Raw genomic sequence first — 13,205 nt, 5'->3', positions numbered from 1 at the left:
CAAAGCATATTTCTACAATTTTCAGTTGCTCTCAGTCAAATGTTGAGTCAGAGACATTTCCAGTGGGATAAAATAAGCTTCATTGCTCTTAAATGGCATTTACTCAGAATAGCTATTTTGTTACAAACATTTTGCGTTTAATAAATGTTTACTCTTCAACAGGTGAATTGAATTGGCACTTAGTGCTAACCTGGTTATTATTGTTGTTTTTGTACAGATAGCTGCTCTTTTTTATTGATCATTGAAGCCTTTTAGTCATTCTTTGTAAAAAGGATATTATGTGAAAAAGCTACATGCATTTTGCAGCTTTATGTGAATGCACAAGTTGTTGTTATTCTTGTTTTGAAAATGTATTTTTTTTTACTGTACTGTACGGATTTTGGTACTGTTTTGTTTTATAAGAAATTGTCGCACAAACATTTATTAAAGCTTATATTTCATCAAGAATTGTTATTTGTACATTTTTTAACACAATGACCATGTGACTGAGATGCATTAGGAGGACAGAGTAGGGGAGATATCACAGACACAAAGACCCAGCCAACACACTGTGTGTTCTACACTCCTTTTCATAGTGAAGGAAGGCAATCAGGAGACTAGGCACACCTGGGTGAAAACAAAAGGAGGCTTAATCACTCCCTCACCATGGTTACCTTAACCTACACATATCTATCTATATTTGTCCTATACCTCTAAGTGAAAGTGTAAGAATTTCTAGCATGAGTAGATTTTCACTCCACAACAAGATTAACAAACGTATCCAAACCTATTGAAATCTATATGCAATAACTCTAACCATTAACTCAACTCTAACCATTTACCGGCAGGCCTAGAAAATTAGATGTAAACTTTATAATAATAATTACAATAGTAATAATAATAACTTAAGTACTACCACTGACATTAACACATGTAATAAACAAACCCTGGCTACATTTTTTATGAAGGCTATACCGCTTGCTAAATGTTTTATTGTTATTGTCAAAAAGAGTCATTGTTATAGAAATGTTTTAATGTCATGTTTTATTTAAATATATATATATATATATATATATTTTTTTTTTAAATACCAAGTACATATTTTTGTTATTATTTTGCCTCATTTTACCCTTTTAGGAGTCCACCACAACCTTTGACTCCATCAACATTGACTTTGTCCCCATCAAAGGCCTTTTCTTATTTTATTTTGTCTTATTAAATGAGTCAATCTGTGATCTGTGTTGTTTTTGTGCTTGTCTAGATTGCAATAAAACTGCTTTATTTCTATACCCATTAGTCACGTTACAACAGATGATTTCCTCCTGCAGTGCGACATAAATTAGCACATCATCAACATACAAAAGTAATACAGAAACATTAATTTCAGTACAGTATATGATATATAAACATCAGTTAGAACAGTATAAACAGATCACTGCACCTTTTAGACTTATTTAAATTATTATTGCATTAACTGCAGTCAGACGGCATGGTTCCATTGCTATCACTAATAAATACCATTCTTAGTGCTACCCATGCCTGGTATTTATAGAGATACAAAGTACATTTCATATTTCATATTCTGAATTTATGAGCACCTCTGGCTAAGCATTTTTGAAAATATGTTTTGGGTAATTCCACCCCCCACACACACACATTTTAAGAGAAAGTCATACTCCTTAAACAATCAGACCTTTGTAGTCTACCTTGACATATCTGTATGACAGTGAATGAATCATGCACAGCTTGCAGTAACACAGCAGCTATTAGTTCCAACCTGTACTGCTCTCAGCGTCCCATCAGGCATTTCAACGCTGACGGCTGCTCTGTGAACATCTGTTTGCTCCCCTGAGCAGCTGTAACTGAACTAACTCCTCCTGTTAACTCACATTTCAAAGATCAACTTGTCTTTGTGGAGCGGTAAGAGAACGTTTTTACTTTTCTACTACTTTTCCACAGTGTTGAAGTTTAGTTTGCATCCAGCGTGTTTTGGTTCCTTCAGTGATAACCATGCGTCTGATAAGAGCTGCCATACTGAGTGTCAGTGTTTTGGGGGCTGCGTGGTTCCTGTCTCCACCATGGCTCTGCAGCCTGTTTATCGGAATAGTGATTTGCATGTTCCTGAGGGCATCCTGGAAGAGCATCCATGTAGCTTTCCACACCATCAAGAGAGACCTAAGGTATGCAAGTAAATTGTGTGAACACATGCAAATGGGTATAGTGTACTGATATATCCTACTGAAGTAGAAGTAATGTTACTCAACTGAATATACGTCATACATAAAATACTTAAAAACAAGTAAAAAGTCACTCATTTAATAATTAATTAATTATTATTATTATTATTAGTAGTAGTAGTTTTTATTCGGTCATTTCATTCCATTAAACATTCAACAAAACATTTCTATTATTTTGTGTACAGCACGACCCAAAGGGTTTAGGCTGAAGTTAATACTTATTATGTCTAACCCTGTTTACAGACTTCCATGAGACAAAAAACACAAAGATTTATAATAAACAATTTCAAGTGTCCAACAGAAGAGAAATACACATGTATTGAGAATAGTTATTTTAACATAAATTTCATTTTGTTTTATGTTATTTTTTATTTTTAAACTAAATCATGTCATCATTGAACTCATTTCATCCGTTATGGATCTATTGAAGTCTTTTCATTAGTTGCTTACTATTCATTTTTGAATTATAGTAGATTTATACATCTTTGAAAGCTGTTACTGTTCCGGACTGTTTTATTTGATCTTTCAAGTCATTCCACAGATTAACACCTCTTACAGAAATACGTCGACTTATTTGTTCTAGCTTTTACTTTTTTGAAAATGCCAGTTCCTCTGAGGTTATGCTGACATTTCCTGTGTTCAAAAAGCTCCTGGATGTGAGGAGGGAGAAGATTATTATGTGCCTTGCCAGTTATTTTCACTGTTTCGGCTCTAAGCATTGCTAAATTTATGAATTCTAAACTGAGAAAATGACTGGTATTCAATGCCGTTTTGGCACCGTGCATTAAGTTTAATCTGGTTGATCGGCTATGATGTGATGCATTTTGATTTTGATTCATTTCATTTTTGTTGTTTCACAATGTCTGTTGATCGTTCAAAAACAACAACAAAAAAAAATAAATGAATTAGCAACGGCTGGGTGTAGAAATGTAACGAATGACATTACTTCTTTTAAAATGTACTTAAGTACACGTAAAATTACTGATTTAGAAATATACTAAAAAATGTACAAGTATCCTTAAAATCAACTCAATTACAGTAATTTGAGTTCTTGTAATCTGTTACTTTAACCTCTAAACACATGTGACATTCCCACCATCTCCCTGTTCTTCTATTTTCTTCTTCTGTGTATTTTTTTGCTTCTCTCTGTTTAAAAGGTGCCTGATTGTGATCATGAAAGTGAGGATTTCCATTTACCGTAACATGCGAAATAAAAGCACCATCCCGACTCTGTTTGCCCAGATAGTGGCACTAAACCCTGACAAACCAGCTTTGATTTATGAAGCCACGGGAGAGGTGAGGGATTAAAATAACAAATGTATGATAATAATGAGTTGAAATCAAGAATTTGGGGCTGGACTTATTTGTTTTTCAGGTCTGGAGTTTTCAGAAGCTACAGCAGCAGTGCCATGCTGTGGCTCACTGGGCTTTGAAGCAGGAATGGGTGGAAGGGGATGTCGTTGCTTTGTACTTAGAAAGCCAGCCTTTGGTGGTGGCTTTGTGGCTGGGCCTGGCCATGGTTGGTGTGGAGGCTGCACTCATCAACCACAACCTCCGTCTGCACTCTCTGCTGCACTGTGTCAACGTCTCTGGTGCTCGAGCCATGGTGTTTGGAGCAGAGAAGGCTGAAGGTGGGTGTGAATGCTGTTGTAGTCGAACCGTTGGAGACAACTTTCAATCGCTTGAAAATACATTAGCTTAGAATACATTAGCTTCTGTATTCTCAGTCGCGATTATTCTGGCATTTTTTCAAATTTTTCTTTTACACACACACGTAAGTTCATACAGTGGGGCAAAAAAGTATTTAGTCAGCCACCAATTGTGCAAGTTCTCTCACTTAAAAAGATGAGAGAGGCCTGTAATTTTCATCATAGGTATACCTAGAGACAAAATGAGAAAAAAAAAATGAATTCATTAGTAAATCACTCGGTAAAATAAGTATTTGGAAAATGGAAGACATACAAGACCACTGATAATCTCCCTCGATCTGGGGCTCCACTCAAGATCTCACCCCGTGGGGTCAAAATGATCACAAGAAAGGTGAGCAAAAATCCCAGAACCACACGGGGGGACCTAGTGAATGACCTGCAGAGAGCTGGGACCAAAGTAACAAAGGCTACCATTAGTAACGCATTACGAGGCCAGGGACTCAAATCCTGCAGTGCCAGACGTGTCCCCCTGCCTAAGCCAGTACATGTCCGGGCCCGTCTGGAGTTTGCTAGAGAGCATTTGGATGATCCAGAAGAGGATTGGACGACGGTCATATGGTCAGATGAAACCAAAATAGAACTTTTTGGTAAAAACTCAACTCGTCGTGTTTGGAGGAGAAAGAACACCATACCTACTGTAAAGCATGGAGGTGGAAACATCATGCTTTAGGGCTGTTTCTCTGCAAAGGGACCAGGACAACTGATCCATGTAAAGGAAAGAATGAATGGAGCCATGTATCGTGAGATTTTGAGTGAAAACCTCCTTCCATCAGCAAGGGCATTGAAGATGAAACGTGGCTGGGTCTTTCAGCACGACAATGATTCCAAACACACCGCCCGGGCAATGAAAAAGTGGCTTTGTGAGAATCATTTTAAGGTCCTGGAGTGGCCTAGCCAGTCTCCAGATCTCAACCCCATAAAAAATATTTGGAGGGAGTTGAAAGTCCATGTTGCCCAGCGACAGCCCAAAAACATCACTGCTCTAGAGGAGATCTGCATGAAGGATTGGGCCAAAGTACCAGCAACAGTGTGTGGAAACCTTGTGAAGACTTACAGAAAACGTTTGTCCTCTGTCATTGCCTACAAAGGATACATTACAAAGTATTGAGATTAACTTTTGTTATTGACAAAATACTTATTTTTGCAAATAAATTCATTAAAAATACTACAATGTGATTTTCTGGATTTTTTTTCTCATTTTGTCTCTCATAATTACAGGCCTTGCTCATCTTTTTAAGTGGGAGAACTTGCAAAGTTATTATACAATATATTACAATATAACTATATATATATATATATATATATATATATATATATATATATATATATATATATATATATATATATATATATATATATATGTATATAGTTATAATAATAACAAAAGTGAGGTGCTCTGTCTCCTCATTAATCATTGATGCAGCCTGAGAAGTCCTCTTTCATTGTTTCCAATGAAACCAGTAATTATTGGGTGAAAAGGAACTAATTTAATTTCTTCTGAAAACTTTTTTGTCGTTCTCCAGCAACAAAAACACAGACAATGCATTCCATGCATAGTGTTCTTCACATTTAATTGGTTTTACATAGCGCAGCCCTAAGTTACATAATAGCGAGAATCTAAAAAAAACATAATTCACTTTAGTAATCTAAATTATTTCTGGATTTTTTTTGCTAAAATAATAATCCTGATAAATGTTATCAAAAAATACTTTAGTCTGCTTTTGACAGTCAGCCAAGAGCCAACCCAAGTCATTATGCATTATTACATTGGTTCTGTATGGACATCCCAAAACAACAAGCAAACAACAATAATCGTTGGCTTATTGTCTTCCAGCGGTGTCAGAAGTCATGGACTCGCTGCAGCACAACATGGTTATGTTCATCAGTGGAGAACTCAATGATGAGGTGAAACTACCAAGTCGTGTTTGTCAAAGTCTGGACAAACTTCTGGCTCGTTCACCAACCCACGCACCTCAACACAAGCTCAGAAAAGAGTTTAACGGTGAGGCACGAGCTACACTTCTGTGTTGTGTTACCTTGTTTTGTTGAAGTGTTATACAAAGTTTGTATTTCAACACCTCCCCGTCCTCTGCAAGTATTTTCCTGCCAGACTGATATAAATTCTCCCAAATGTCACTCATGCACGTTACTATCTAACAAATCATCAACCCACTTCCTGGAAGTGACCTCACACAAGATTTCTACACATTATCTGTAGATTTGTAAACATATACAGTTTATTTCTTTTAACCACACATTTAGATAATATTTTACACATTATCATCTTTATTGCTAATTTACTATTTCCCCTGTTTATGTTATTCTCCGTTATCACCTCAAATTCCTGAGCTGGCTTGCTTCAAGTCAATGCACGTACAGAGAGGGAATGAAGAGAGAAACATAAACAGGTTAAGGAATGGTGGAGGAGACCAAGTGCATACCATTCATGTTAAAGGCTGTCAAAGGCACAATAGAAAAAAATCCCCCCAAAATTATTCACCCTGAGCATGTTTTTATTAGATTTTTTTTTCCAATTGTGCACAGACAGACTTTTTTACATCTTCACCTCTGGTACAACAGGGATGCCCAAAGCAGCGATAATTGTGCACAGTCGGTGAGTCATTTCAGCTTTTTTCCATACCCATGATTCACGTTATAGCAGAAGCTCATCAATTACATGCATGTTTGGAGGATTTTTTAAATACGGTTGATGATGACAAACTGAAGATGAAGTAATGTGTTCTACAAAGGTAAGGGTCTATTTGTACAGCACATTTCATACACAAGACAACTTCATGTACAACACTAATGAAATGGGAAAAGTTCCTAAATAACAAAGGAATAGTCTTTTTTGTTTTTTGTTCGATTTTGTTGTTAAAAGCACTTCAATCTCAAGGTGCAGGCAAATAAAGTTCAACAAGTGGACATGTAGATGATGGAATGCTTTTTAGATAACCAAATATTTACTAAAAGTTCAATATGTGCCACATGTACTTTTCTCATGAACCATCAGGAGTAATTAGCAGATGAAAATTGTTGTTTTCCTCCAGTGTGTTTAGTCTTTATTTTGACAGGTATTACCGTATCGCTGCCTTTGGTTTTCACTCTTTTGGCCTGTGTTGTGATGACGTTCTCTACAACTGCCTTCCTCTCTATCACTCTGCGGGTAGGCCCTGACCTTTCGATTGATTCTTTGCATTAGGATGCCTTTAATTTGATATGTTTTCTTTTGTAATTTTGCACTGTCACAAAATGTCCAGTTTTTACTCAGTTGAGGAGGCACAACACCAAAATCTCTACATAACAGTGTGGGTTCTGTGAAATAAGGAATAGTTCTACTCTTAACTTAAAGTTAACATCAAGAAATAATATAGAAAGAATTTTTTTGGGCCGATGTGAGTTAGTAAAGCTCAACATTTATGTATGCATTGAAATTAGTGCTGTATGTGTGTATGTGTGTGTGCAGGTACTATTATGGGGGTTGGTCAGTGTTTGCTCTTCGGGCTGACTGTGGTAATCCGCAAAAAATTCTCAGCAAGTCGTTTCTGGGATGATTGTGTGCAACACAACTGCACTGTGAGTACAGACTGCAGCAAAACTATAGGTTATTTACATAACTCCGGTTCTTTGAGTAATATGAGTGAGATGTCTCACTATGCGATATATGCCTCTGCGTCACATCACAGAAGTCCTATCTCATCACGCAAATCCTGGTTGGCTGGTGAAATGTATTCATCCGCCACAGGTAGTTCTGCCTACTATAAGTAGAGTGAGCGGAGAATGAAACACCATTCAATAAGCAATCCTCTTCTCACTCAGCGAGCAAGAAGGACAGTCTGGCAAGACATCTCACTCACATGTATGTAAATAACCTATAGTTCTCGTTCATAACATTCGTTTTGATGTCTCACTATGGGATATCGTAGCTCCCGTATTGCAGACAAGCTTATCGTGCACTACACCAGCCCGCAGGGCAAGCACTGTTCTGACTAGGACAGGAGAACTGCCCGTGCCACACATGGAGCGGAAACATCCAGATGGTAAAAATAAACAAAAGTGATGGGCGAGAACCAACTCACCGTTGCACAAATATCCTCAACATTGAGTCGAATGAGCATGCAAGCCAGCAGGTGGCTGCAGACCCTGACTTACATAAGCCAAAGCAATCGCCTCCACCACCCAGTGTGACAATCGTTGCTTAATAACAGGCTCCCCTTTACGGGGCAGGGTGCAGGAGACAAAGAGCTTATCGTTTCTCCTGAAGCTTCCCCTCATATCCACGTACGCATGCACAGTGCGTACCAGACGCAATAAATGAGGCCGCTGCTCACCCTGTGAGGCAGACAAAGCCTTGACGTCATTAGGAGAGCACGAGCCCAACACCTTTGGCACAAAAGCCGAGTTGGGCTTCAATATCAACCTTGCATCGCCAGGGAAGAACTGAGCACACGATGAGCGCACTGTCACTGACATGCTTAGCTGACACTAAAAGCAGTAGCAACACTGCCTTCAGGGACACCAACATGTTCTTTTCCATGTTTATCGCAAAACCGAGGTCGTCTAAGTGACCCAACAGAATACGCATGTGCGCTCTGGCCTCCATCTCCGACTGTGCCAAAAGCAGCCAGTTGTCCAGATACGTGGCCAAACGAATGCCCTACCGTCTCAGAGGGGCCACTGCTGCTTCCGTGCAACGCACACACCCCCTTGAGCTCAGAGACAGGCTGAAAGGGAGGACCTGGTACTGGTAACAAACCCCCTGGAAAGCAAACCTTAGGTACTTTCTGTGAGGAGGATAAATCAGGATCTGGAAATATGCATCTTTCGTCCTGACGCACCATGCACAACAGGGAGGGGTGCGTAAGCATCCTGAACCTGTATCTCCTGAGATATCTGTTGAGACCTTATAAATCCAGAATAGGGCAAATCCCTGAATGGTACTGCATTCTCCGCCCACTCTACGTTTAGTAGGCAGGACTATCTGCGGCGGATGAATACATTTCACCAGCCAATCAGGATTGGTGTGATGAGATAGGGCTTTTGAGATATGACGCCGAGACGTATATCCCACAGTGAGACATTGAAACAAATGTTATGAAAGAGAACTACCTCCAGCTACTGTCCAGACTTAAATAAAATATTCTTGTTAGGATCAATGACCATGTGACATATGATATGTGTGTCATATGTGTTATAGTGAGCAGTCAATGCTTGACTCACCTGAAACTACCGTCTTGTCTGTTGAGGTGTTTTCTTTTTTCATGGTGTGACAGAACTTGCCGGATGAAAAAGACTGCTGTAGAGCACAATAATCTTTCTGGTCCTTTAAAATTTACACCACACCAGAGAAGGGAGGTGAAAGATTCAGAATAAAAGCAAAACTGTAAACCACCAGCTGCAATGTTTGTGGTATTTTATGTCTCGTATATTGATCCCATTACCATCTATTGCATTGTGTCACAAATTCAGTGTTTTGTCCCACTTCAGCATTTATTGTTTATTGTGTGTTTATGTGTGCAGCTAGTTGTTGTTTTGAAAAAGATTTCTTTAGAAGAAGGCAAACCGTGACTTTGGAAAGTGGTTTTGGACAATTACCTGGTCAGAACGTCCGTCTATTGCATTAAACACAACAACCACATCCCTATCTAGCTATGACAATCAATTGATCACCCATTTCAGTTTCCATAGATGCTGGCAAATGTTAGTGTAAAATGATAATCAGTTGCCAGAGCCCGGTTTTTCAAAAGTAATCAGCTCGGATTCTGGATAACGGATTGGATGAATTCTTGAAAATGGCTTTTTCAAAAGAAAAAAAGGATTACGTAATTTTTCGGATTAGATTACGTAATCCAATCTTGGTTTTGATCCAGATCAAACCTTTAGTTTGCATTTTTTTAGAACTTTTTAGGAGGAACAGTTTCTATTCGGATCAGATTGATCCAATCTGATGTTGCTTTGGCTCAAAAGTAAAATGGATAACGTGATCATGGATAGCAAAAAAACAAAAGGATGACCAAATACAGATCATTTTTTCCAGATTAAACCTTTTGAAAAACTGGGCCCAGGATATTGCAAAATAATAATAAAAAATCATCAATTTCTGTGTGTGCTTCCAGGTAATTCAGTACATAGGCGAGGTTTGCCGTTATCTGTTGTCTCAGCCTGTCTGTCCGTCTGAGACTCACCACTCTGTCCGTGTTGCCTTTGGAAATGGTCTTCATCCATCAGTGTGGAAGGAGTTTGTTCAGAGGTTTCAAATCCCAAAAATTGGAGAATTTTATGGTGCCACCGAATGCAACTGCAGTTTGATCAACATCGATGGAAAGGTGAAACTAAGACCATCTTTATTGAGATAGCAAACTAAACTTTACATAAAGTTGTGTGCATCTTTTCTATACATAGGTGGGAGCTTGTGGCTTCAACAGCCGTATCCTACCAAGCTTTTATCCAATTCGACTAGTCAGGGTGAAGCAGGACAACATGGAGCTGCTCAGAGATTCACATGGACTCTGTGTACCCTGTCTGCCTGGTAAAATGACACACACACTGGATTAAACACAACAGAGTAAAAGATCATGTTGTTCTTGAATCTAAAATTCCCTCAATGTCCTCATAGAGGAGCCTGGCATGTTGGTGGGACGCATTGACCTTACCGATCCTCTCAGAAGATTTGACGGCTATGTTGATATGGACTCTACCAATCAGAAAATAGCACACAATGTTTTTAGGATGGGGGACTCTGCGTATGTTTCAGGCATGTGTTTTTACACTCTAGTGTCAGCTTTAACTGTGATTACACATTGTATGCATTCAAATGGCATTTAAATACATTTCAGTCAAAATTCAATTATATAGTTTAGAGTAGCCTCAACTTTTTGTTCATTTCTCCAAGAAAATTGTCATTTGTGTCTTTCGTCACCTTTTTTCTTTAGCTCCTTTTTGGAGAAACTTGTATTTACTTTTTAATTTGTGCATCATTCAATCAGGTGACGTGATGGTGATGGATGATTATGGCTACATCTTCTTCAGAGACCGCAGCGGCGATACGTTTCGTTGGAGAGGAGAGAACGTTTCCACCACAGAGGTGGAGGGAGTCCTCAGCGGCCTCCTCGGACATACTGACGTAGCGGTCTATGGAGTTTCTATTCCAGGTGGGGTTGATTTAATACACATTGAGTTGGTTTATTGATCAACTAATTTGTCAGTGTAGTTTTGGGGAAGTCTTTAAATAGGAATTAAACCCCAGGTTTTGGCGGCCAATGTCAGTCTTTTTTCATTGGGTTCTTTTTGTTTGATATGAAGATTTTTTTTTGTACTTTTCCACATGTTTTGTTCTGTTCTTAATAATCTACTTAGGAAGTGAGATCTTATCTTTTATCGGTCTTGTTAAGTCACTTTTCAACAGTCTCCAATGTAATATTATTACTTGAAATAATGTTTCTCCTCCAACTACTGTATTTTAGGATTTCCAGCAAGTTAATTTAGTCTTCTTTTTGAATAATATGTTATGGTTTCATTTATTAAGATAACGTTTTTTCTTCAGGAAATATACGGTAACACTTTACTTGAAGTTTTATACATAAGGCTGACATTACCCTGTCATTGATATGACATGACACGTCATTAGCATGAATAAGGTGTCACGAAGGCTGTCATTAAGTGTCGTCCGCAACCCTAACCCTTCTGTACCCTAACCCCTAACCCTACTAGATCCCTCGACCTAACCCAAAAAATGCCAACATAGCTCCAAAGGTGTCATAATTTAGTGAACAACAACACTTAATGACAGCCTTCATGACACCTTATTCATGCTAATGACAGATAATAATAGCGTAATGTCAGCTTTATGTATAAAACTAAAGTGTTACTGAATTTACTTTGATATCCTGACATGTTTTGACTGTCAACTCTTCAGGCGACAGGTGGTGTGGCCACGCCCAGAAAACAGACGCCTCTGAGGAAGACTGACAGTTGACAGTCAAAACATGTCAGGAAATCAAAAGTAAATTTCCTGAAAAAAAAAATTGCCTCAATAAATTTCAATTTAATTGAAATTATTCAGGCAGGTTGATTGTGGCAGGTTGTTGCCACAGATTGGACTGGAATATAGAACAGTGAATGTAGTGGATGGCCAAAAAAAATAAATTAACCATGTTGTCAGCCACATTTATCCTTTTCCTTGTAGGAGTGGAAGGAAAGGCTGGAATGGCAGCAATAACTCACAATGGAGACCAGTTAGACCTTGGTTCGTTCTTGATCACAGCACAAAAATCCCTGCCCTCCTATGCAATTCCTGTATTCCTACGACTGATGCCTTCTGTTGACACTACAGGTGAGACAAGAGCTCAACAAACATGAGGAAGAAAAAGAAAAAGAAACTGAAATCAAACTCTTTCTGCCCACTTTTGCACTCAGGTACTTTTAAAATTCAAAAGATGCGACTGCAGAAGGAAGGATTCAAACCCAGTAACCCAAGTGAGAAGATGTACTTTCTGAACAGTCGAACAGGGAGTTACGTAGCTATCACTGATGAACTGTACAATGACATTATGGAGAAAAAAGTCCGTCTGTGAGAAGAGCCTGGAGACGAGTTGCTAATTGTTTTCACTGCTGTTGCTGTATTTTAACTTAACAACAAAACATTCATTTATTTTAAACTACTTTTTTGTACCTACTGCAAATACTTTAACATGCTGTATTAAACATTTTCTCTAAAGTTTCTAACGTTTTGCTTTAAAAAAATAAAAATAAAAAATCTCACTATGCCATATAAGTGAAATAATAATAAAAACGATGGCTGAAAGGTTTTCCATCTGAGAGTAACAAAAACAGTTCTTTGTTGTTTCAGTAATGGATGCACTTATGTTTTGCTTGCTTACCCTGGCAGCAGTAGGCAGTGTTTTACATTGAATGTATGGCATTAAACATTCAAACAAGGTGACGTTCTGAAGGTTTATTAAAGTACTGTTTTCACAAACATCATCGGCTCTGAATGTGTCAACAGCTTTGCTAATGGAAACATAAATGTAATAGCCATATACATCAGTTTCAGTTGATCTTAGTTTTACTTTTCAACCTATTAAAATAAGGACATCATATGGCACCACGCCAACACATTCTATTCTTAATCCACACGTTCAGAAAGTCTGTCCAAAGGCAGAAAGAAAACCATACAATTCAACAAACAGAAAAGGAAAAAAAGAGAAAAAAAATGGAAGAAAGTTACATCTTCTTACCTATGAGACTAGGATTCAGCTAAAACATTCGATTGTGAAATAAA

At 38.1% G+C, this 13,205-nt stretch overlaps 1 protein-coding gene across 2 annotated transcripts; it reads left to right on the top strand.

Annotated features, from left to right (window-relative positions):
- Positions 1 to 1,772: 1,772 nt before the first annotated feature.
- LOC114462227 (long-chain fatty acid transport protein 1-like) lies at positions 1,773 to 13,165 on the top strand. 2 transcript variants are annotated; one of them, XM_028444928.1, is made up of 14 exons: positions 1,773 to 1,899; positions 1,982 to 2,159; positions 3,374 to 3,512; positions 3,592 to 3,847; positions 5,760 to 5,927; positions 6,506 to 6,539; positions 7,000 to 7,091; positions 7,392 to 7,501; positions 10,042 to 10,251; positions 10,328 to 10,454; positions 10,542 to 10,679; positions 10,912 to 11,076; positions 12,111 to 12,257; positions 12,341 to 13,165. In XM_028444928.1, exons 2-14 carry the CDS (start codon positions 1,990 to 1,992, stop codon positions 12,496 to 12,498), a joined length of 1,914 nt encoding a protein of 637 aa, XP_028300729.1. In that variant the 5' UTR covers positions 1,773 to 1,899; positions 1,982 to 1,989; the 3' UTR covers positions 12,499 to 13,165. The 2 variants fall into 2 exon arrangements, with proteins under 2 accessions (XP_028300729.1, XP_028300725.1); XM_028444924.1 differs by having other exon boundaries at positions 6,470 to 6,539.
- The last annotated feature ends 40 nt before the right edge of the window (positions 13,166 to 13,205 follow it).

The sequence above is a fragment of the Gouania willdenowi genome, chromosome 1 (genome assembly GCF_900634775.1).
Source record: "Gouania willdenowi chromosome 1, fGouWil2.1, whole genome shotgun sequence".
NCBI lineage: Eukaryota > Metazoa > Chordata > Actinopteri > Blenniiformes > Gobiesocidae > Gouania > Gouania willdenowi.
The sequence above is the reverse complement of the archived record's forward strand: the minus strand, read 5'-3'. Positions and strand labels throughout refer to the sequence as shown.

Coding starts and splice junctions, on each gene's coding strand:
- LOC114462227 (XM_028444924.1), top strand. CDS start 1,990: ATGCGTCTGATAAGAGCTGCCATACTGAGTGTCAGTGTTTTGGGGGCT. Junction 3,848..5,759: donor TGGAGCAGAGAAGGCTGAAG/GTGGGTGTGAAT, acceptor ATTGTCTTCCAG/CGGTGTCAGAAGTCATGGAC. Junction 10,252..10,327: donor TGATCAACATCGATGGAAAG/GTGAAACTAAGA, acceptor TTCTATACATAG/GTGGGAGCTTGTGGCTTCAA.